At 34.7% G+C, this 14043-nt stretch overlaps 1 protein-coding gene and 1 long non-coding RNA gene across 2 annotated transcripts; both read right to left on the reverse strand.

Moving 5' to 3' along the window:
- Window positions 1-400: 400 nt before the first annotated feature.
- LOC140156447 (uncharacterized) lies at window positions 401-2252 on the reverse strand. Its single transcript, XR_011859563.1, has 3 exons — window positions 1981-2252; window positions 1266-1362; window positions 401-892 (listed from the first exon to the last, which is right to left on the reverse strand). It is a non-coding gene; the product is annotated as an uncharacterized lncRNA (long non-coding RNA).
- A 4742-nt stretch (window positions 2253-6994) lies between these two features.
- On the reverse strand, window positions 6995-7330 carry LOC140158045 (uncharacterized). Its single transcript, XM_072181292.1, has one exon. It carries the CDS (start codon window positions 7328-7330, stop codon window positions 6995-6997), a length of 336 nt encoding a protein of 111 aa, XP_072037393.1.
- Between the last annotated feature and the right edge of the window lie 6713 nt (window positions 7331-14043).

The following is a 14043-nucleotide window of genomic DNA, read 5'->3' on the forward strand; positions in this document are numbered from 1 at the left end:
AAGTCTGAGTAGATTAGAAATACGTTGATAAGAATGCAGACACAGTAATTACGTTTTATGATGATGATGATGATGACGATGAGAAGGAGGAGGAGGATGTTGTTGTTGTTGTTGTTGTTGTTATTGTTGTTGTTGTTGATAATAATAATAATCCGTCAAAATAACTCGTCTCATAGTGATACATCTTGCCAAGAACCTTCAATTCTAAATATCGGCACTCATATTCCAGGGCTCTATAATGATAGTGTTATTTATATTTATATTTATATTTATATTTATATTTATATTTATATTTATATTTATATTTATATTTATATTTATATTTATGAAATCAAATTCCGGGCGAGCTTTGATAAGTCTCATCCGCCGGTCGGATTCCTCTCACTCCACATAGACAATAATGCACGAGCCCTTTTTGATTGGCTATAATTGTTTCCGACCAGCGGAATCAAACCGGCGGCGGTGGGGGAGACTGTCATTTTTGCAGTTATCGATTATCTAAATTCCAACACCATTTATTTATTTATCGCCTATTTCTTGATACACCGTGTCAGTGCCACAATCGACATTCCCATAACTGATTACTTTTGGTACAGTGTTGGCTGTATCCTCGTAGTAGACGTCATCATCATCGGCACCACTTGATTGTATCTTCTTCGGATTATGAACACGACCTTTACCAGAGCGAAGGTTCTGATATTGGTGCGGGATGTTATCATCGTTATCCGGGTGTTCATAATCTGTGTCAGTAGTAGGTATATGTGTCATCGGAATGGTACCCTGATATAGATGCTCTGCTTCTCGTGTAGTGTTTTCAAGATCTTGGTAAGCTTCGTTTTCTTTTCCAGGCGCTGTCTCCATGGTCTCAGTACTAGGCTATTGGTGTCTTTTCCTGCAACATTTAAAAACAACGACTCATTCAAAATTCTCAACGGGTGTGACCAACACCTGGGTAGGAAGCACTATCCTCCTCATTCCAGAAAAATACAGCACTAATTTTTTGGAATTAAATCTTCTACCGACGGTAAAAGACATCAGGAAAAAGTAGTCTCCCTGCACCCACAAAGCGAGATAAATCAGGTTTGGTACTTCAGTGTTTAACCAATTATGTTTACTAATCTAACATAATGGTGTTCTTTAAGGATACATTTTCGGGCCATTTATTTTAATCATGTGTACGAAAGATGTTTTTGGTTTTACATTAAAAGGACTAGCTAGTTATTATCTCGTTTATCTTATTCACTGTTACAAAACAAAACACTTACCGTTTAACGATGACTGCGATAATGAACAGAATGATCAGGAATAATAAAACTACTGAAACTGACACCGAAGAAATTATCGTAACATTTGAACTCGCACCTGAAATAGAAGAGCATTTTGTTTATAGTTAATACCTTGCTTTTCATACTTCTGAACATTTCAAATGTTTATCTTTATCATATATATCAGGTGTTTTAATACCCAAATATTACTGTTTTTGGTGACATGAATTGTGCATGTATATTCATGGTAGGTATCTATCTACTATCTACCAGCCTTGTAGTAGAGTCATTACTCGTGACTCGACGCTTGTGGCTCGTCTCGACTAAAAGTCTACAGAGGGGTAGCATAGCCAGAGGCAGGCGGGGAAGAGCCCCCCCCCCCACCCCCACAAGAAACATAAAGAAAAGTGCCCCTTTGACAAAAAACGAAACTAAGAGAAAATCATGGCAAAGGAAAAGAAACTGGCAAGGAGACCGTATCCCACCAGAGTGGCCCAAAATAGTGTAAAATACCACATTTTTGCGAAGCTCGAAGACTTTTACATGTACAGTCCCTCTAAAAAAAGCTATAAGTATACATCCCACCGGTAACACCTGGTCAAAACTGACGCAACTGGAATAATTTTTTGTCTTTGCCTCTGAAATTGTTATTTTGCCCCTATACGCCCCTGCAACAGAAGATTTTTGTCAGGATGAACTAAAGTGTTATGATTACCTGAATCAGAGGTCGAGTCACTCGCAGAAGCAAAAATAGTCTCACTGAACGGTCCTGGTCCTTTACTTGTATATGCCCTCACACAAAATGCATACGTTTCGTTGCTGGATAAGCCCAAATATACTTCATTACGTGAGGTTGTTCCATTTATACGATCAGCAGTCTGCGAAGGTATCCAGTATTCATATTCGTAGTTTATTATGTCACCATGGCGTAGACCACATGGTGGATCTTCCCAGGTAAATATTGATATCCCATCGCTTTGAGGCATATGATCCTCACTGTTTGGTGCACCAGAAGGGACTTTTGCCCACATTAAAAAAAAAAAAAAAAAAATTAAAAAGAATATGAAAACACGTTTGATGAATACTAGCTAATACTTATAGGTTAAATACCACTAATTATGTATTACACGGGTTTCAATTGGAAAATGGCTAATTTCGGGTGGAATTTTCTCATATTCAGAACTCTCACAGTTAAATGCCACTAATATCAGGTGAAACTATATGATTTAGATGCCAAATGATCAAAAACTCAACATAGGTTGACCTGAGACTTTGCTTGTTTTAACGCACTGAACCGTAAACACCTTAAAATGGCAGTGCGCCCTCGAAGCTGAAAGTTACAATATGGTAGGGCGAATATTTACTAAAAACCGAAGCCGTGCGTATGAATTTTGGTACTACTATTACATTAAAAATGTCATATAATGAGAGAAAATATACCATTTTGAAGCATCAAACCCTAAAAAGTACTTTTTTGGCTATATAACTTGATCAATTTCAGCGATATTAATGCAGTCTTTTTAGATGCCATGCAAACAAATAGTTACTCGTCGTATTTCCATGTATCGCCCAGGCCTATTAGTGGTATTTAACCTAATAGCGTACAGCTCCTTTGAACATTCGTGCGATGGAAGAGAATCTGTGGTCTTTGCTGAAGAGAGTGTGTATACAATTATAATCCCGCTGATTGTATTGGGATACTGTGTTGTTTATCTAAATTTAATTGACAGCATAATATGATTTAAATTAATCAGTATTTTGCTCTTCTGACTTTTCTGAAAAGCGCTTGGTACATTGAATTTGCATGTATAGGTGCGTCCTTCAGCCTTGATTAATAGCAAGCATAGAGATTCACATACGCTTCACATGTAAATAAATATCAGATCTCTCGCATCACTAATTTCAATGATTATGACCTATCGTGCCCTGCCAGTTCTCTGGATTATCTATATGGACGAATCCAAATTCACGCATTCCTACACCTGACTAGCAGCCTTTGAGTTGGGTCCCCGTCGGCTACAATGCACCCAAAATGTGAAATGATTCGGCCTTGGCGGAAATTTTTACCTGCATTCCATCACCCGTTTTACACCTTCCACAAAAACACAGGTAGACAAAAGAATGATTAAAGTTTACAACACAATACAGTTCCTTCGGCAAAACATACAGCTTCTACATGGTCTATTCGCTGTTGAAGTGACATAATAATCGGATTAACTACACGCGGTATCTATGCATTCAACCATATCATTCTGATCACTTGCACCTATCTTTGAAAAAAGCGGTATTATATTCAATCTATGATTGCAGACATACACAGGTGATGAGTGCAACCTGCTTGTAGTGCTTGTACCAGACTATCTTGATTATCAGGCTTCAGGAAACCACCAAAAATACAGAAAAAAGATCAATAATCATCACTTCTCTGAAAAATGCTAACAATCATAAACTTATAGGCCTATATTTACAAAAAAATTTTGTGGGGGGACTTTAATACTTTCCAACAAATTATCTATAGAAACATTGGAAATATTTCCAATTCACTAGTGGAAGTTTTGGATGAGAAAACGGACATTTTGATGAGAATCGGCCAAAATGGTGAGAATTTAATTTTCTCATTCTTTTGGATGAGAAACTTCCTGGTGTGTGTGTCAATCATTATTGTCTTATTAAAACTGGTGAGAATTGCTAATCCCCGATTATTATTTTCTCATCCAAAAGAATGAGAAAATTAAATTCTCACCATTTTGGCCGATTCTCATCAAAATGTCCGTTTTCTCATCCAAAACTTCCACCAGTGTGTGCCACGCACACTTGACTATTTTTGCATTTTTCTCAAAAACTAATAACACAGTGGTAAAAAAAGTTATGTATATTATAGGGGCAAGGAATCCAATTACTACACTGGAATTTCAGTGACCCAAGACAAGCGGTTTGTTATTTATGATAAAAAATAAGGTACCACTAGGATGTACCTCGTTTCCTATCATATATACTGAACCGCTTGTCTTGATTCCATGCCCCAATAATATACATAACTTTTGTTACCAGTGTGTTGTTATTTTTTGAGAAAAATGCAAAAATAGTCACAATTTTACCACAGGGGTGTAGTACCGTGTTTTATTGTTTTCTGGGCTATCGTATCAAATGAGGTGTCAAAATGCGCAGATGAAATAAATGCTGCTTCCAACGCAATTTACAGATTTGCAATACAATAGCCCCCTCTTGAATAATGGCCATTATTTAAGGGGGGTAGTTCCTTTTTTTGATATGTTTATTTAATAGTCCTTGAAGTAAACTTTATAAATGTAATGATATGTACTTTAAGTGTATCAATGTAGACGGAAGGAAAAATCGACCATCATTTGAAAATGTTGACCTTTTGTATTGATGATAATTATACATTTTTTTAATATATATCCGCAATACGAAATGTCAGAAGGTCGTTACCATTGTGTTTATTTTTGATCTTGTTTAATAATATATTTGACTGACACAATCGCGGAAATATTACATCAAACTTTTATTTTATATTACACATAAATACAACAAGATCACTCTTTAAAACATAAATGTAATACATATCAAGCGACTCAAAATCACATTTTATAAATTTTACGTTGATGGTTTATTTGTCACTCTTTTCAATAACTTGTACGTGATAATAATAAATCTCATGTACTTCGAATGAATGAGCAGCAAATCGTGCAATTTTTATTGCATTTTTCGTTAAGAAAAAGTAATAAAAGTGCAAAGAATGTTGCTTTATTTTTCCTTTGCAAATCATTTATCGGATGGAAATGTACCAACTAAATTGTTTTGAGTCTCATCGAAATATCATGCTTTTATAGTTTCCAGATTAAGAAACTGAAAATTAAAACTACGTAGGATTGCCTTCAGGAAACCAGAAGTTTAACATTTTGTTCCAATTTATTGCGACATTTGAAAGTCAATAAAATCACAATGTGTTTGCTACACACAAATTTCTTCACTTGCGTAGATATGCAGCTGTAAGCTATAAATATTAAATATCAACATTTCTGTTAATGGTCGATGACATTTTTATAGCTGCGTTTTCGTTTTATGACACTTTCATTCCCGCATGAGTGCAACAAATTTCCATCTCCAGACGGGAAAGCTGTCATTAAATTGAATTTACAACATTTCTAAAATATCATATTTTGAGATGTCTTTTTATAATGTTCCTATGGGCGACTCTCTCACCTCTGACTCTTACTAGTTGCTGATCCATTAGCATAGCAGATTCATGGGAAAGTGTGTGGATTATATATTATAGAAATAAATCATATAGGGCAGCATTTGTTGACGGAACACTCTTTAATGTGCAACATTATATTGTATTGTACTAAACGTAGCTGGAATTCACCGAAAACTTAATGTAGGACCTTAAAGGCCCATTCAGTGATTCTCATCCGGACGATCGTAAAAATCATCAAAATTCAGATTTTGGTACCTTAATCATTGTCATAGATGTGCTAACATAGCCTGCGAATGGTTCAGCCGAAAGCCGTATATTAAAGACAAAGTAAGACATTTTACACGAATTTGTAATTTAGATACTGACAGTATCTAGATTAGCTACATGTATTTGAATAGAGCTTCAACTTCGTCAGTACTGTTGTTTTCTTCGTTTTACGTCGTAATTTTAAAAACATCAAATAACAATTTGAATACAGTTTGACTTATCCTTCACTTTTAAGCAATTTATAAGCAATTTTAATTCTTTTACACTTGCGCTGTGATCACTGAATGGGTCTTTAATTAACATGATTAATAGTAGTAATTAACACTGAGCTATTGAGAGAAATGTTTCTGTAATATATAGCTCTACAAAAGCTTTAAAATGCTATCCGTTGTTTTTCTTCTTCCGGATTGAAATCTTGAATTGCTATCTGGGTTTTGTTTTCTTCTTCCGGATTGAAGAGAGATTTTCCAGCTGGGACGTATTCATAAAGCTCAAGGAAAGATTTATCTTATGAACTCTTCTGAACTTATTTAAGATAACTTAGGGAGTTAATAAATTGGACCCAGGGTTACCTTTATTCTTGTTCTCATCAAGTGTCAGGTCATCTACATACTTCCATACATGAGTGTATTTCGGTTACTCGCTGGAGCAGTGTTGATGATGCTTCGAATACTTATGATTGGGACCAAGCTTGCTTGTGGCTTTGAGGAATCCCATCTATCAGTTTAAGCTAATCAGAAAAAGTTTTTTTTTGTATTTTTAACTCTTTGCTGTCTCAATAATAAATATTGATACTGTAATACTAGTGCTAAAAATTAATGATAATAATATTAATCATGACTTAATGATGTCCATACATATAATAAACAATTAAAATATCATTTAAATCATATCATAAAATTTCACATTACATCAAAAAACATCTGTGTGGGATAACCTCTACCATGTGTTTACACAGTAGCGAACAGATACAGATGAGATTCAGAAAAGCAATAGAATAAAAACATAATTTTAAACATTAGGTCATTTAGATTGCACATTACATCAAAAACATTGAAACAATAAAATACAAACACCACATTTTAAATCATTAGGTCATAAGACTGCTTTACTTACTGCTTACTGCTCCCTTAACCGGCTTGGTCGTCGGGGCACCACTGATGACATCTTAACAATCTCTCTCCATCTGGTCCTGTCTTCCACTGCCCTCTGTGAGGTGGCAAAGTTCAGGCCAGTCCATTCTTTATGTTGTCTTCCCATCTCTTTTCTGTCTTCCTCTCTTTCTTGAACCATTCACTGTACCCTGCAGGATTGTCTTTGCTAACCCGGAGGAGCGGGAGGTGTGGCCGTACCAACGTAGTTTACGTTGCCTGACTGTTGATAGTAGGTCGTCATAGGGACCGATAGCTTGTTTTACCCTGGTCCGTACCTCCTCGTTGGTCACATGGTCTTTATACGAGATATTTAGTATCTTACGGAAACACCGCAACTCCAGAGCTTGTACCCTCCTTTCCAGGTCAGCAGTCAGTGTCCACGATTCGCAAGCATACAGGAAGATGGATATGGCGAGGGTGCGCATTAACTTGATTTTTGATCCCAAAGATAAGACTGCACATTACATCAAAAACATTGAAACAATAAAATACAAACACCACATTTTAAATCATTAGGTCATAAGACTGCACATTACATCAAAAACATTGAAACAATAAAATACAAACACCACATTTTAAAGCATTAGGTCATAAGACTGCACATTACATCAAAAACCACCAAAAGCAATAAAATATTTAAAAAAAATCATTTTAAACATTAGGTCATTAGATTGCACATTACATAAAAACGCATCAAGAGCAATACAATAAAAACATTTAGAATATTAGGTCATAAGATTGTACATTACATCAAAACGCATCAAGAGCAATACAATAACTAAAACTTTTTTTTTTGAAAAAAGAAAACGTGGATTTAGGTTTCCGGTGTCATAATTTTTATCACAAAAGAATATATTAATAACAAATTAAATTTCCCAAAACTAATGAAATAAAAAAAATCACGATTATCCTCACAAGACAATACAATAGATGAGAAATAATTTAAAAAAAACATAGATACAGAAGATGTTTTTTGTTGTAATGACTAATGATCTCTGGAAAGGTAAACAGTTGCCTTGTTGAGTGGTGGCGAACATCAAGGGCGGCGGAACCGGGGGGCCAGGGGGCCAGTGGCCCCTCCACTTTTTTGACCGGGGGGGCCTGGCCCCCCACTTTTAACCCATAATGTGCTGTGTGTAACATGTCTGGGTGAACATAATCAAATCTCTATTCTAGACCCTTAACATGCTTTAAAAAAGTGTAAAAATGATGCACGAAATGGCATCAATTGGTGTAGGCCCATGGATAAACAAATTCCTGTTTTCGCTTCTGCTTTGGACACCAAACACTAAAAGCAATAATTTATACAATAATAGTGAAAACTTACCCACGAATGGCTTCAATTTGGGGCTTCATTTAACCCATTTTCAGAGGCTTATGTGATTTATCGAAAAGGTTAGTTGAATGTTGATATCGTGACCATTATTAAACACACGTATATATATATGCCGAGGATGTGAATACATAATTATTATGTTATCTATTGTCTAAGTTTTGATGTTTTACTCAAAATCGTGCACAATAATAATCTATTATATGATTATATACAAATAAATACGACTGCATTGTATGCTAATAGCATATAAACAAAACATATATCAACTCTGATTTTTCAAAATGATTGTTAACGCAAAAAGTTTTCGTGATACTGATTTCGTATGACCTTAACGTATTTATTACGAGTAGTGATTATGTGGAATGATAAATTGAAAATACTAAGGCTGAGACGTCAATTGGGGATCATAGACAACACACCATTAAGAAGCTCATTCTTTAACCTTAAAATTAGGCTATAATATTCTATCAATAAACATAGGCACACAAAACCACGACGTTTTTCACAAAACCGTGAACATAATAGTATATGGCAATACTTTACTATTTACTTTTTGAGATTTTCATATAACTGCAATAAGTAGCAAGTAAACTTGTTAGTGACACCAAATTTGGTTTGGTACCGCATTCTTTTGCAGATATGGTACATCGATTGGTTTATAGATAGTAATGTTAATGGTTTTTAAAAGAACTATTGAGCAACGGACATCTTCTTACTCTGATCACTAACATTATAAACTCATCGCTTTCCACTGGTACTTTTCCTAATGCAGCAAGACATGCTATAATCAAACCACTGTTGAAGAAGCCATCACTCAACAGGAATGTCCTTAAGAACTACCGGCCTGTTGCCAACTTGACATTCATTGGAAAAATTATTGAAAAGATAGCATGTTCTCGATTAACCGATCATATGAACTTGTACAACCTTGCTGATCCCTTCCAATCAGCCTACAGATCACATTTTTGCACAGAATCTGCTTTGATAAAGGTTAAAAATGACATCATGTTTGCGTTGGATTCGAACCAAGTTGTATTATTGGTGCTTCTCGACCTTTCTGCCGCCTTTGACACCATCGATCATGGAATATTACTTTCACGTCTTTCAAATCGCCTCGGTGTCAAAGGTGTTGCTCTCAAATGGTTTGAGTCCTACCTCACTGGATGGTCCATTCGCGTTGATGTAGCAGGTGAACTTTCACAACCAGTAACTGCAACATTTGGACTACCACAAGGTTCAATTGTTGGGCCTATTGGCTACACAATATACACATTACCTGTCGGTGATATTGCTCGTAAACACAAAGTGTCCTACCATGTTTACGCTGATGACACCCAACTCTATGTCTCCTGTAATCCTAAGATACCTGGTGAATTAGACAAAGCTATCGCAAAACTTCAAAACTGTATTTATCAAATCAAAACTTGGATGATCCAAAACAAATTACAACTCAACAATGATAAAACTGAATTTTTCATTGCATCGTCTCCTCATAACTCACGCTTTATCAACAATGTTTCACTCAAAATTGGAGATTTAACCATCTTGCCATCCGAGTCAGTTCGTAATCTTGGTTCATTTTTTGATACAAATATGTCTATGACAACGCACATCACTAATTTATGCAAGACAACTACATTTCATCTACGTAATTTAACTAGAAAATATATTGATGAAGATACTTGTAATCATGCTGCTGGTTCACTTGTTTTGTCCCGTTTGGATTACTGTAATGGTCTCTTGTCTTCAATTCCACATAAACATGTCCTTCGTCTTCAACGTCTTCAAAACTGGGCAGCTGCACGATTCACAACCACTGTTATCTGCTCTTCATTGGCTTCCTGTCCAACAGCGTATTATTTACAAACTGCTCCTCTACGTCTACAAGGCTCTAAACCACTTAGCACCAGATTATCTGAACACTTGTCTCCATATTTATCATCCAACCCGTAATCTCAGATCCGTCAATGATTTTCTTCGTTTGGATTACCCCAAGGCTCACCTTAGAGCAGGCGACAGGACATTTACTCTATGTGCTTCACGGGAATGGAATAAACTTCCCATCACAATAAGACAATCCTCTTCTATCGCGAGTTTTAAAAAGTCGATTAAGACCATCTTTTTCCATGATATGTTTCCGTTGATTTCCTTTGTTGACGGTGTTATTTTATGCCTTGTATTATGTAAATTTAAGGTTTGTACTCTATAACATTATTTATTTAAGGCTTTTGTTTGTGTACTTTAAGATGTTTTTATTTTTACTTTGTAAGCGCTACGAGCTTGTCATAAGGAACAGCGCACCAAAAGTTGTCTGTTATGTTATGTTATGTTATGTTATGTTGTTAATGTAGAATAAAGCAGTGAATTTCTCCAATAATTATATAGCAATGAATATGGATTTAAAACAGAAGTCAGCAGATAATTATTGATTGATGACCATCTTGTTCTGAAGTGGTTTTGTGCATTTATAAGTTATACGAATTCCACATCCAAAAGATACACAAATATGAATTTCATTACTTTTTTATTTTTACGGTCCATCTTTTCTCTCAAAAGCAGATCGGCTGCAATGTCGCAAATCTTGTGGGAACAGGAAACGTACGAACAATGTCCAATATATAGGGTACATCCCACAGTGTCAACACGCTATATTATAAATATTTTTTTTCATATTAGCTTCATACTCCGTTGGTGATCAATATTCTATTGTTGACACAGATAAAGAAAGTTTACATATGCATTGTGATATACACGTGTGATCGAATTTTCTATTATACACGCACCTGGATCATAAATGTGTTCCTTTATATAATTGTAATTCTCAAAATTAAATATATCACAATTTTAACTTTCGATTTAAAAATCGTTACGCCAAAAATGCAGTAAAAATGTATCCAGAGCAAACAGTGATGGCCTCTAATTAGTGTATTTTTTTATTTCAAGTTAGTGTATTTAAAACAAAACCTTGGTTTTACCTCAAAACAAATCGAATTTCCTTGTAATACAACACCATTATGGGATACTAGAGCATGCGCAAATCGTAATAATGTGTAGAATATGCGCAGCTATTGAAAAACGAGAGGATTCGCCGTACTATCACGGCAATTTTTGACACGAAGATATAGGGATGATGACGGTGTGCATCCTCACATTCAAAACGTTTTCAACGTACACATAATGAAACAACAATAGTATGGCTAGACTCAATAGCTTACAAATAATAGCTATAGAAATCTCCGTTTACAATTTAATGCATGAACCTATACGACATTACAAAGTTAATTTAAACGGATTTCATGTTTCCAGAATGTAATAGGACTTAGTAGTATCCTAGGGATAGGCATCAGAATTTAATAGAATTGAAGGAATGAAATGATATTGAAATTGACACAAACCGTCTACAATATGTTTTATGACGCGCTCGAAGGAAAACAATCATGTTAACAGTGTATTCAAAGGTTTTGAAAAGTGGGTCGAAATACAATATAGCCGTAAGTATTATGCAGAATTATATTTTGAACCAGTTCCATCAAGAACGTGGCGACTACATGTAGCGAATGTAATCTTTGAGCAAGAATGTAAATCTCCGATGGCTATCTATCCCTTAATCAGCAATCAATCAAATCAATCAAATCAAATCTTTATTTCATTCAAAATACAACAATAACAGCAAAACAACACATTTGAATGAGGAGATGCTCAGAAGGCCAAAAAGGCCTGAACAAGCACCCCCTTAACCTTAGCCTAAGTTTCTTAATTTGTCTAATAAAATACAATTACATACATACAAACACCCCCCCCCCACCCCCTTTCACTCATTCCTGTAGAACGAACTAAGCAGGGAAAAAAATGATGAATAAAGAACATGCAGAATATAAGTTTAAGACAAGATTTCATAACATATGCTCACGTAAATCGCAAAAGAAAGCTGACATTAAAAGAAAATATTATAAATGCTAAGAGATCAGTTAATTTTAATCGATTTTTTGTTTTAAAAGAAAGAAAAATAAAAATAAGTAAATCAAAACTAAGAGGTATTAAGTGTACATTTCCATAAGGTTTGTTTTAATTTGGGATCTAAAGAGTTTTACTGATGTAGCCGTTTTGGCGCATCTGTCGATCGAATGCCATTTTCTTGGTCCGGCGGTTCTTATTGTTTTGTTAGCAAACTCTGTTTTTGTAAGACAGATCTTGTAATCTTCAGCGTTTCTTGTGTGATACCTGAGGTGATTCCTCTGCTCAACGAAATAACTATTGAAGGCCTTTGGTAACAGATTGGTATTATACTTGTACATGAAAGTGCTTAGTTCGAGATCATAACTATCATAAACATTAAGCAAATTGTAATTCTTGAAAATAGGGGCTGAGTGACTTAAAAAGTGACTATTCGATATCATTCTAAGGGCGTATTTTTTTTTTTGAAGTTTGAAAATCTTTTCCAAATATTTGTGACAAGTATTTCCCCATGCTAAGATACCGTAGTTTATGTAAGGAAGTATTAAAGTACAATATAGTGAATACATTATTCGCTCGGGAACAAAATGTTTCAGTTGGTTTATTACACCAACACCTCTAGATATATTCTTTGAGATGTTGGTAATATGAAATTTCAAGTTAGATTCTCATCAATTGTCACTCCAAGAAATTTGGTCTTATTCAACCTTTCCAGGATTACATTATCTAATATAATATTATTAGTAACATTGTACAATACGCGTGATGTTTTGTGATTTGTACCAAGCACCATATAATTAGTCTTGCTTGCATTCACTGATAGCTTATTAGCCTTAAACCAATTATTAACTTCTTTTAATTCATTGTTGATAAGATCGTATTTGGACACAATGTCCTTATGTGAATAAGTTATAGTAGTATCATCGGCAAACAAGACAAATTTTAGAATGGTGGAAGTATTTATGATATCATTAACATACAAAATGAACAATAATGGGCCTAGGATGGAGCCTTGAGGTACTCCACATATTATATCTTTATATTCAGATTTACAAGAATTGTAATACACATACTGTTTTCTATTATGTAAGTAATCTTTAAACCATTTTAAAACGTTTCCTCTAAAACCATAATGTTCCAGTTTATGTAATAAAATACTATGGTCGATAGTGTCAAAGGCTTTTGACAAATCTAAGAAAATCCCAACAGTTGTCTCATTGTTTTCGACAGCATTACTAATTTTGTCAATAAATTCCAAGATAGCCATATAGGTAGAATGTTTAGATCTAAAGCCAAATTGCTTATCATTTAGAAGTTCATATTTATCAATGTAATGTATGCATCTGTTGAATACAAGCCTTTCAAGTATTTTTGAAAAGCATGGCAGGACAGAAACTGGACGATAGTTGGAGAAAACGTCTGGATTTTCTTTCTTATAAATGGGAATTACCTTTGCGATCTTTAACTCATTTGGTACTACACCAGCAGTAATAGACAGGTTGAATATGATAGTTAACGGAATCGATATTTCCTTTGCAATCCTTTTTACCACGTAATTACCAATAGTATCGTGACCAGCACTCTTGTTTTGATTAAATTTATGTATTATTTTTATAACGTCTTCATTAACAATTGGTTTCATGTACATGCTACTGCTTAATGGGCTCTTTAAATAATCATAGTACTTCTTGCCATTTGTTGTAATCTTGGAAGCTAATTTAGGTCCGATGTTAACAAAATATTCATTAAATTCATTTGAAATTTTCTGGGGATCTGACACCGTTTCGCCTTCATCATTTTTGAATTTAGCTTGCATATTTCTTTTGTTGTTACGTCCAATAATACTAT

This window comes from Amphiura filiformis, chromosome 7, assembly GCF_039555335.1.
Source record: "Amphiura filiformis chromosome 7, Afil_fr2py, whole genome shotgun sequence".
Taxonomy (NCBI): Eukaryota; Metazoa; Echinodermata; class Ophiuroidea; order Amphilepidida; family Amphiuridae; genus Amphiura; species Amphiura filiformis.